The following is an 11,970-nucleotide window of genomic DNA, read 5'->3' as shown; positions in this document are numbered from 1 at the left end:
TCAACAGCATGTATGTTATCCTGTCTTCCTTCTCTCTCTCCAACCGGTTGCTACAGATGGCCGCCCCTCCCTGAGCCTGGTTCTGCCAGAGGTTTGTTCCTGATAAAAGGGAGTTTTTCCTTCCCACTATTTCCAAAGTGCTTGCTCATAGAGGGTCATATGATTGTTGGGTTTTCATCTGTATGCGTTATTGTAGGGTCTACCTTACAGTATAAAGTGCCTTGATGCGACTGTTGTTGTGATTTGGCGCTGCATAAATAATACTGAATTGAGTTGAACTGAATCTCCCATAAAATTTATAGAAAAGAATCCAATTGTTTAAGATTGTTGCGTATGTACGAATTCATGTAGAAAAAACCTGCTCAGAACCACTGACCATATGCTTATGTATCAGCTTCATGTTTGAGACTGAGTGAAAATGAAAGAGGACATTTTCAAAAGGAAGACTAAATAGTCTGAGTATATATCCAATGATGACTTATTCAGTAATTCATGTTCCCATGAAATATTTAATCTGCAGGATCTCTCAGAGGATTCAAAACACATAACCAAGATAAAAGTTAGCTGGGAAAAAAGGCATGATTTAAAAGCCAAAAAAAGGCTTTTGAGGATAATGTTAATACCCATAAGTGCTGCATTGTTTACATTGCAGTGTTCAAGTATTTGCACAGTTTTGTTGTTGGCTCTGCACTCAGACGTGGTACTTTGGAAACTTCAGAACTACCGTTGGCTGCCTATTAACTTCAGGGTTTTTCAGAGTCATACCACATAACATTATCCTATGTACTGCGATATTTTACACGTTTATTTTACAAATATCTCCCCTGAGTGCCTACAGCAGTAGTATGAATAGCCCAGTCACCTTTAGCGTCCTGAGGGGGCCTTCCTCCTGTATTATGCCAGGGTAGGCGAATGGATGTCCGGAGGGGGGTATTGCGCTGTTCATCAAGAAAGCTCAGGTCTTCAAGCTTTGTGGAACTGGTGGCTGTAGACAAGAGAGAAGACATACACACACACACACAAAGAGTGAAGCTGACCGTCTAGTACCTCCCGAGTACATTTGTCATCACAACTATAAAGAGAAAGACAGAAACACACACTAGAGTAAAACCTTGTGGCACTTATGCCATGTCTGAGGGTGGATGAGTGAGGAAAGAACAAAGCCAGTGCGCTCTGACATTTGCAGGGGCAGTGTGAGCAGCTACCAGCATATACTGTGGCAGGAAGAATAGCAGTATTCTAAAGTCAAGAGCAATATGCACCGATTCTCTTTGATTTGAGCTGACAGCTGGACACGATATAGCAATGAGAGGTCCATCCCCACAAGCACGCCTGCTAGGCTGTACGGAGAGGGCAGATTACCTTTACCTTTCATAAAACTACAACGAGTTATAGAAATGCTTCACCGCGGGTTTGGCACTCATCACTGTCAATCTACAGGACGCACAGGTGTAATCTCAGGACTTTTGTGTACTACAAACTACAATATCTGTAAGTCATTTGACGTGAAATGAAATAATAAAATTAATTAAAACCAGATCACAACTTGAGTTGTTATGGAGTTCAAATCTACTGAGATTTCATTAGGATTTAGCTTCATTTTGAAGCAAAGAGAGAACAAGTCTCAAAGCAGGCAATGATTTCCATCCCCAAACACAGGATATCTCCTGAAACTACTAGTCTACAGATTAAAACCACTTGATGAGCCAGTGATTACAACTCAGCTTTTAATTTGAAGTCTAAGACACGGTCTGTTAACATAATAAAAATGTGCATTAGTGCGGCGAGGCCTCTCCTCCAACTGCTGCTCGTTTTTCAACTATGCTATCGCCGTTGCGATCCACGCTCTCCTGGGCTTAGTGAAGAGCAGAATCAAAGCCTCTCTTCTTCTTCTTTATCAATATCAGCTGGGAAAGACTGTCACTAACGCTCACTTCACTCCCTCACTCGGTCGCTAACTTACTCTCCGGAATGTCCCGCTAATTAAAACCGGTCTGCTGGCAACGGGAACTGAGGAAGCTGCCATCAACGCAACTTTGACTGGAACAGGAGAAGGGCCTGATGTTACTTTTACTGCAGTGCATTGTGCATACACAAACATCTACACTGGATAAAGCTTAAGGAATTGCAAACAAAGAGAAAAGAAAACAATAAAAGCAAACACGCATGACCTGGAAGACCTTTTGCTGTAAAGCAAATGCCACTTTTCATCAGCTACAACTACTTACATCTAAGACCAAAGCAAGGAAGGATGGTGGGAATTCTCAAAGCCCTCTCTATCTCCCCAGTGACGAGATACTTGGGCAGGCATACAGTCAAGTAGGCAGGGTGTAAACTCACAGCTAAATCTCTGGAGAGTGTTCCCAGTGGACGAGGGCACAAAAGCGATTCCTCCACCCCGGTGCTCCCATGCCGGCACTCTGGCAGCCGAGCCGAGTGCTTGGCTGCTTCCTCTCTAGTGTTCAGTCAGTCACAGCACCCACAGCATTAGGCACTTGCTAAATGAACGCGCTGCCTTCCAACAGAGCATCACCCTCTCTACAATTTTAACACGTATGCGTACATCATCTCTGTCCACATGCTGCACGTACACACACACACATAAATAACTCGGTATGCAAGCAGCAGAGGGGGAAATTGAGAATATTAGAGGAAATATAAACGGAAAACCAAGAGATTCACTTCGCAGTGGTTGATTAAAGTTTGTTATCCAACGGCTGCAGTATTAATCAACAATCCAGACTGCACAGAGATGGGGTTAAAAGAGGGGAAAAATGAAGGCGAAAAAGCAGCAAATGAGTGCAACAAAGAGTATCACGTGGATTTTGTGGGAGGTATGGACAAGACTCAAAAGAGAATAAAGAGAAAAATCAGCTTTATGCAACAAATCGCCACTAAATCCTCATGCTGACACAGGAGGGCCGCAAGATGTCAGTCTATTTTCCCCCCTTCCTTCTTTGTTTTGCATGGAATAAAAGAAATAGCACAGTAGAGCTTTATTCAACAGACACGTAATACCGAATTTGACTTGCTAAAGGAGCTGCATAGCTGCATAGACTCCTTGATTCACGTCCGTGGCAGACAGCGCACCCAGCACCATAACTACATTTCTCTTTTGTTGAGTCGTTATCAACATTTTTTCCCAAGGCCAAGATTTCCCACACGATTCCTCCTCATCCCTCAAATCCTCCCCTTCATTTCTTCTCCTCTTTTTACTCCCGAGTTCCCTCCTATTCTTCCTCACCTCTACTCATTGATAAAACATACATATGATACCTTGAAGTCTGCACTTGCAGTCACTTTGAAGCTGCACAAATGTGTCAAGACTGTATTCTGATGAAAATGGGATTCTTTTTTCCTCGGGCAGATCTGCCCTTTGAAAACCCCCTGTTCTGTGTTTCCCATGACAGAACAGAGAAGAGGACTGAGCTCCTTTGCTCTAACCACCCCCACCCTCCCTCCCCAACTTGACTCCCTCTCGCCTCCTTACAAGGTGAATCTACTAAAGAGGAGAAGGGAGTCAAATACTCCCTTCACATATCTTCCTGTTTTTATAGTAGCCAGTTACACTTTACCCATTTTGTGATTTTGTATGAATAAATCAGTTCTTGGCTGTTCTCGGCTTATAGCCAATGCAAATACCCATTTTCCTTTTATTTGGTTTGATTTTGCTGGTATAAACACGCCTTAATAGCTTTTCATGACGAACGTTTGAACATTCAGACACAAATGAGAAAATCTGATCCCTCATATCGATAAACGTTGTTTTATTTGCAAAGAGGCTGATATCAGCACGCACTGATGTTTGGTCCATTTGTCTGCCTATTACTCCTAAGACCCGAACTCTTCCACGGCATGCATTTTTAATTTCTCTTTGATATTTGGTCACATTGGGGCCCGATGAATGTAAAAACAAAGAATTACCAGATTTTCTTTTTAACCTTATTTTTGTTTTTTTTGAAAAATAAGAGCCACATATGAGGATATTAGTTTAAAATTTTGAGAGAACAGTAGCAGTATAATGTCCTCATAAGTGGATATCAGGCCCTTGTAGAGCAGAATTGAGTATTTTGGTCTAAATAACCCAAAATGTGATGTGGTAAATATTAAGGGATAATTATTATTGTAATAATTGCATAGCCTTATGCTAAGATCAACAACATTTACTTTAAAAAAAACAAACCACCACTGTAACTGCTCCATAAGCTATTTCATATATATAAATGCCTCTGTGGTTAGCTAACGCTCTGTTCCTTTTAAGATTGGGCATTTGATAAGCCCTAATCTGTCAATGGAGTGCCGAGCACAATTTTAAAAGGGGCTTTCAAACGGATTGATCTGTAACAGATTTTATTTTTCTCCTGCTGTGACAGCTGGACCAAACAATTCTCTGAAAAAAGGGCACGTTAGAAGATGTCTCTGTGACCTTTTCATGCTCGAGAAAATGAATGGGCTTTCTTTCCTCTTTTTGTTTTCATTTTAAACTCTGCACTAAACAGATCAATATATACATGAAGCCAGAAGCAGAAGTGACTCCCGTGTCTACCTGGAGACATCGCACACACTGTTGGCATGTCTTTAAACATGATCACACAGCCTAAAACAATACAATAGACCACATGGTCTCAGAAACTACCGGGAAAGACAGCAAATGAGAGCAAATGAGATAAATTAGTGTGAGATTATTAAATTTAAGGGCTACGCCACTTTATGAGTTTGTAATTACTGTGTGACCTTTGCAAACATCTTTAAATCATAGGTTGTATTTATGTGGAAAAGGTTAAGATGATTTTAGTCGTTCTAATAAAACACAAAAGCATTCAGATGTTACCTCATCAGTGTTTTAGTAGACAAACAACATATCCTCGAATTTGCCTGTCAGCAGTCCACAGTCTTGGCTCCGTTATCATTCGTGAAGAGAGCCCGACGCACGAGCTTTGCCAGAGGAATGTATGACTTTGGAGTACAAGCGAGCAATGAGTGCGCCATACCTGACTTTGTCTCAAACCACAAAGCTCTGCTGAATAGCTAAACACCACACAAGCATTGTAGCACCATTCCTCCGCCACGGTGACCCTCACTCAAATCTCCCTGTCTGAGAAACCCAACCACAAGCAGCTCAGGCTAAGATTTCAAAACCATGGAATTCCAGTGGCCAACACTAATATGGCCCTTTGACTCTGTAAGCCTTTATAGAGGAAAAAAGAAAAAAGCTCAACTCCAATTACTCAAAATTAGGATTCTTATAAACTGAGTATATCACCTCAGAGAGGAGGTGAAATTCCATCAACAACTCTAGTTTATACAGAAGATCTTACAATAGAGGCGACAGATAGATGTAAATAGTGGATTGCAAATAATAAAACAAAGAAAACACCAGAGCATAGAGTTAATTTACAAGTGCTTATTACTAATCCTGATGCTGAAATTTGACATCAAGTTTAATTTACCACAGCACTGCTTTTTGGTTTGATGGAACTATTTGGGGGAAACAGGGCAGACTGGCTTCACTTTCACAGAAACTGATATAGAGAAGTTCACAAAGCACCTGGAAGCCCGGGAAAAAGCTGTTCCCATTTATTTCAGGCTCTTAGTGCATCTTACACCCAATGCACCTGCCACGTTTGTTAGATTTAATGAACAGCTGTTGTAAACATGATTACACGTAGATTATTTCACGTATTAGATCTTTAAATGCAATATTTCGATGCCAGATGAAAATCAGTAACAATTTTAACAACCTTTTAAATCTGCCTCAGCAGCAGTTTCCTTTAGGAGGTGGACAGTAATATACAATCCCTAATATAAAGCTCTGCTAAAGACAAATCTAAATGAATTCATGTTGTTCTTGTAACATTTGTGCAATTTGTCACAGGACATGTTGGCACCAAAAAGTGGCGCTCCCACCAAAACCTAGGGACACCCACGCTACATGCAACATCAAGGCAGTGCAAACGACAGTTCTCAGCAATATGCAGACATTCCTTCTACATAATTACGGAGACTTCAAGAGGCCCAGCAATGCATCTGTTGATCGGCATCAGACAGATGGCCAAAATACACTCTGACACTAAGAAAGTGTGACCTTTGTCCAACAACGAGCCATTTTACAAACAACTGTCTGGTGAGTCTTGATTTCTGCTGTGACACTTGAATGCTTAAGGTGAGAATTTAGCTTAAACAACATGAAAGCATTGATCCATTCTTGGTGGTGGTTCTCTGCACTTTTTAGCCTGTTAGTACCAACTGAACATGGTTTTAAATGCCACAGGCCACCTGGGTATTGTTGCTAACCATGTCGATCCCTTGTGTCCAAAGTGTACTCATCTTCTGTCTATAAAAACGAGTTTACAGTACTCACTCTACCTCCACAGTCACCAGATCTCAATCCAATAGAGCACCTTTGGGATGTAGTGAAACAGGAGATTCACATCATGGATGAGCAGCAACTATATCATGCCATAATTTCAATCACTCTGAGGAATGTTTCCAGCACCTTGTCTTTTTGGTGGAGATAATCATAAGATAAAATTAAAAACGAATAGCAATACTGTAGCATGAAGCAATTATGCCCTAAATGAACTCATGATTATTTGTTTGCTTCTGCCTTTAATCTCTGTGCTCCTATTTAATATCTATCAATAAAATAAAGAGAAATTTATAGATTAACCAGACAGCTCATTATCTCAGATGCTGTTTCACAAACACAGGACAAACAATAGTCACCAAGGTTCTGGCACAGAATGAATGCACTAATGATGAATACATATTATGTTTCGCCGTGGTAGCTTCTTTTCTCTCATTGCTTCTTTAGACTCGTTACTTTTTGGGGGTTTTTACCGAATACAATTTCCTTGAACAGAAGTGCCGTCTCTGCTATGCTGTGACCCCAAGAAAGATTTTACACTGTGTGACGAAACCCTGGGAGAGAGCATCAAGGACGCGATGAGACAACTTCATTTATGGCCTGAACCAATCTAAGGTGCGTGTTCTGCCGGTCTCAGAGGGCAACACTGCATAACTATGACATCAGCCCATAAACTCTGGGAGGACAGACAGACACAAGCACACCGGTGCTCACACGCAAACCAACACACATAAACAGCCAAACATTTTCTGGTCTGTTAAGCTTTATGAGCCACTGTGCGCCTGGACCGTCCAGGTTTATGTCACACACAATAATGATGAGATGTAAAAATGGTACGGACTCTTGGAACAATAGAATCATCAGGGAACAACACATCCAACTGTGGGCTGCAGAAAATATCAAAGCAGTGGCCACTGTGTAAAATACATGCGCAAGCTATGAGCTATGGTATGCAAGGAAATATCAGTACCGTGAGCCTACCATGTACTACTCCTTACTTCTTCTATAGCTTGTCCTCATCCCATCTTACTCCATTACTGCCTTCACAAGTTAAATTGCTTACCTGCTTCTAATTGTAAGGGCCTAGAGTGGACATTACACAGTTGCATTTCTCTGGTATGTTGAATAGGAACTGGGACTAGATTTTATCAAAGAGAGAAAACAGTCTAGAAGTAGACACACGGGAACTGTTACTATATTTCATCAAGAATAAACCCAAGGGAGGCAGGAGTCAAGTATCTGAACTTCAAAACATTGGCAGCTGCTACATACAGACTAAAGAGGTAAAGCAAAACAACATATTCAAGGAAGATTCTAGAGGAAAAAGTCTCATGAGGTCTTTTAAACTTTGAGTCGTCTCTGTCTAGGCCAGGTGTTTGACCTGAGTCACTCATGTTTTTATGCTTCTTTTCACAGCTCAGCCCAGGTTGCCCCTGCTGTGATTTTCCCTCACTGGCAGAATTGTCTGCTTTCAAAATTCAATGTAACAAACATTTCATCTGTGCTCTAAACTGTTTGTCTTTTCTTCTCTTTCTGTTTGCTCCTTTGAGTTGGACTCTAATGTAGTCTCACTCTTTTGTTTCTACAGCCTTACAGTTAACATACCACTCTGGTCCGTCAACGTTTATTCAAGTGTACATTCATTCTATCAACAAGCATGGGCAGCCCTGCTAATTATGGAGTAAAATCATTAGCATAAGCTTGCATTAACATTTGAGCCATAAAATATACTCCTGATTAGTTCAAGATTCACTTACGTGTCAAAATACAGATGCACCGAGTCTATGTCCATGCGGAACATGTACACGGCGGTGCAGGCAAATAGTCGCAATCAAACTTATAGCTACATGCTAATATGTTGCTAGTGTGAAGTATGTCAGGGAAAGCTGGGTATAATTCTTTGTGCCTCTTTGCAATAGCAGAGCACTTTATTTTCAACTAAGTGTGAGAAGATCTTGCAACTTACTGCAGCTTGAGGGAAAGTTTGATCATGTCTTTTGTAATAAAAAATAATATTTTGCATTTGAAAGGTAATTTTTTTGGGGGGGGGGTCCTGCGCATCTCTAGTCAAACCTGTCCAGGGCGTACCCCACTAGGATAAACTGCAGGCAACGCCTCCAACCCTGAATGGGATAAGGAGTAAAGAAGGGAGGTGGGTGAGTGAGTGGATGATAAAAGCTGTACATGACTCATACTGTCAGCTTAGCTACAAACTGCATTTAGGCAAAATTATATATAGGAAAATGCTAAACGTACTGCTGTTTGATTCACCAAAAATAGGCCGAGGTCAAAAGCAATAAGGTATGAGGAGACCTGGGAATAGTATGGGTGAAAAGACATAAGGGAAAAGGGGGTGAAGGGGGAAATATCAACAACTGTGACAGCTGTGTGGATATGGTAAGCTGAACCACAACAGGGAGGCTCCAGGGCAGGAATGCAGAACAGATCAGCGTGTGCTTAGGTTTGACATGGCGAGGCAGTGGCGAGCCACACCACACAGCAGCTGTCTAATCCCAAACTTCTGCCTTGATACTCCTGTTCTGAAAAGCACAGTCCGTTCTTTCAACTATTGACTTCTTATTTCTTCTAAACCTACTACAGATGCTCTCACTCTTCGGTGTCTATCACTCGCTTGGATTAAACTGACATGCCACATGTCAGCCTCTGGCACAGGTCGTATCTCACGGTTACGATCTTGACAGGCAACACAATGCAGTCACAGATGAAAAGTATACAGAGCATTTCCTGTATACTTCTTGAGCTCCAGATGTCAAGACCTCAAAAACCAAGGAGTCTTACCTGCTACAGAGTTTGGCCTCGGCATCATGAGGGAAGCTGATGTCTGTGGCGGGTACGCAATGGGTCCCTCAGGTGAGTGACTTGGAGGGTGTGGTGGCCCTGGAGCACCCGCAGATATGTTAGGGTGCTGCTGGTCTGTCCTGGATGGGGTGTCTGCAGGTGTTGCTGTGGCACTGCTGGAGTCTTCTTCGGCCACAGGAGAGCAGGTGTCCGCCCGCACGCTCTGTGCCAGGCCATGGCGACCGCTGCCTCTTAGGCTGCCATCTTTACTCCACTCCAGGCTGGAGCCGCTGCGGTCATCATTCTCTGAAGAACTAGTGATGGTGGCTGAGAGCAGATTTAAATTTAAAAAAAAAAAAAAAAAGAGAGAGAGAGAGAGAGAGAGAGAGAGAGAAGGGATTTTCAGCAAGTGAGGGAGGTGAAATGAGGGGAAGAGGCACAAGATATATCTGAGTAATGGTCTTTATGTGCGATGAACATTTATCCGTCTTAATCTCTAGTGAGACACCGAGCTGTAATGGAACTTTCAGCTTTGAGTGGCTTGGTGGTTTTGCTGATTGCCCTATCAACAGTTCTCAGAAGCTCATTTTATATTTACAGCGATCGTCTTCCTATACTCGTGAAACTCGGAAAGTAATATTGCACAGATTTATAGAACGTAATGTATTGTTATTGTTAAGAATCAGCGTTTGAATGATTTGGAATCATCCAGTGCAAACAGCAACTGCAACTGCAACAACTAGTCGGAGGGGAAAATGCAAAAGAGCAGGAATAACAATATAAAACCAAACATGGACATTTTTTTTTTACCCCTTCAGTTTAGACAGGTGTCTCTTCTAGAAGAAGAACTCCTTTAATCTCCCCTCGAGCCAACACAGCGACCTACCACAATCTTAAAAGCAAAGGAAAGGACTAACTCTCCATGATGACAGGCAGCTGGATACAGGAACATCAGCACTGTTAGTGGACTGGAGCCGGCCAGCCAGCTGGCCATGTTTGCATCACACACTACTAATCTGGATTTCATAATGGCGCAGCACGTTGCATCACCACTAATATTAATACAACAAACACATCTTGGACCCTGTGATTCCTGCGCTGGTTTCCTGGGCAAACATGAAGTCCTCTCATGGCAGCAGTCACGATAAACCCTGCTCGGACCACGGCATTAAAAGTCATCGTGATCTGACTGGCTAAACTACAGGACCTTGCTAAGAAGAATATGTAATTATTTATTCAAGCTTAGTGAAAATTTGAATTTTTATTTTATAAACAACTACATGCAGTCAAGTCCAGGCCCCTCGTGAAGGACCTTCTGAGGGAGCTGTTTTGTAAATGTTAAGACATTGCAAAGTCTCACTAATTCCATCAAGGAGCTTTTAATGCAAAACAAAGCCAAATTAATGTGCTTCTGAAATCAGAGTCAAAGTGAAACTTCAAAGAACAGAGAACATTAATCACAGGCATCAGTCTGACTTGTGGACGCACTGTGACTTTGTTCTTTCTTTTCCTTCCTGCACAATTTTATTAAGGAGTGTGGGTGGGATGTTGTAGACCAGTGGTACTTTACACCCCCTTCCCAAAAACACTCCACCCGCCCACTCAAGTACATAGCAGACTAGCATGCCATAGTCACCGATGTAACAATTTAATTTAACATCACTCTGCTGCAGATTTAAAAGCCCTCTGCTGCAGATACAGCTCAAGAATCTGCTGTTAGCAGTGAAGCAGCCAGTCAGTCACAGCTTCAAAGGATAGCTAAACACAGCTAATTAGACTCGAAAATTACATGCACATGGCATTTCATAGTTTGTAATGGGTGTACAATAAAGGGGTCGTAGAATTAGGGATCAAGAAAGGAAAACAAGCTGACCATAGTTATAGCACATGCTGCATTTCTGCAAAACTGTGTTCTGTCCGTTTCAAAGTTCAGGTGTTTGATAGTTGCTCATAACGTCTTCATTACTGACAGATTTTGATGCACAACTAGTGTTACTTTCTGCATGTCTGTGTGGGTCTGTGGGTTTGAGCAGCTAATGCACCCTCCCAGCAATCTGTCTGTGACCACAGCAAAGAGCTGAGAGAGACGGAGGCACCGATTTCCATTAAGAACTGGGTTTTATGCAGCATGACTTTACTTCATACCAGCTCGTTTCGCTAACTTTCCTGAAACCTGCTTACTGAAGTTAACAACCACACTTGCAGAGATGGCATTCTCTCACAAAACTCATTTTGAGTTAACTAAAGTAACGTAATTGCGTGCAACTGACAGCAACACATTTGGCACCAGTGCACATCTTATCCTGGGTGGTGTCAAAGCTGCAAGCTGGAAGATACTATATCGCAGCTTACATAAATTATTCAGCACGTTAGCAATGATATTGCTTTGGGGGGCAGAATGACTGAATCATGGTAATCATTTATGTCAACTCTGGAGTATTGGAAATCCAAATTGTTGTGTTGGATCTTGCTTCGGCATGCATTACTTTCTCCTGCATAACTATAATTTTCATCAGCAAGTCCGATATTCTTATTAGTTCAAGAATATCAGACAAATATAAGGGCAAGGGAAAAGTTTAAAATCTGGCACCCTGTCCTCTAGTCTAGGAGTGCAGTCAGGAAAAAAAAAAAAGGGGGGGGGGGGGGGGTTTCAACAGTGGATAAATACAGCATCATAGAGTTACAATTTGCTATTCATTCCTCACTCAGAATGGAATCCCAGCATTTTTATAGGCACTGGAGGCTTTGTGAGTAGAAACGGCAGTTGAATTAATGCATCAATAGACTATGCCATCTTCCTGTCA

General features: G+C 41.9%; 1 protein-coding gene across 1 annotated transcript in view; it reads right to left on the bottom strand.

Moving 5' to 3' along the window:
* Positions 1–10,090, bottom strand: part of LOC146716590 (protein TANC1-like) — a 33,809-nt gene extending 23,719 nt beyond the window's left edge. The window contains exons 1-3 of the mRNA XM_085441642.1: positions 10,084–10,090; positions 9,167–9,493; positions 863–985 (exon numbers count right to left, since the gene is read on the bottom strand). Coding sequence (XP_085297768.1) covers positions 863–985; positions 9,167–9,493; positions 10,084–10,090 — 457 coding nt within the window. The remainder of the gene's footprint in view (positions 1–862; positions 986–9,166; positions 9,494–10,083) is intronic.
* Between the last annotated feature and the right edge of the window lie 1,880 nt (positions 10,091–11,970).

Source organism: Copadichromis virginalis, linkage group LG3 (assembly GCF_057382275.1).
Source record: "Copadichromis virginalis isolate Kocher_CV1m ecotype Utaka linkage group LG3, C_Virginalis_male_GT1.1, whole genome shotgun sequence".
In the NCBI taxonomy this organism is placed as follows: Eukaryota; Metazoa; Chordata; class Actinopteri; order Cichliformes; family Cichlidae; genus Copadichromis; species Copadichromis virginalis.
The sequence above is the reverse complement of the archived record's forward strand: the minus strand, read 5'-3'. Positions and strand labels throughout refer to the sequence as shown.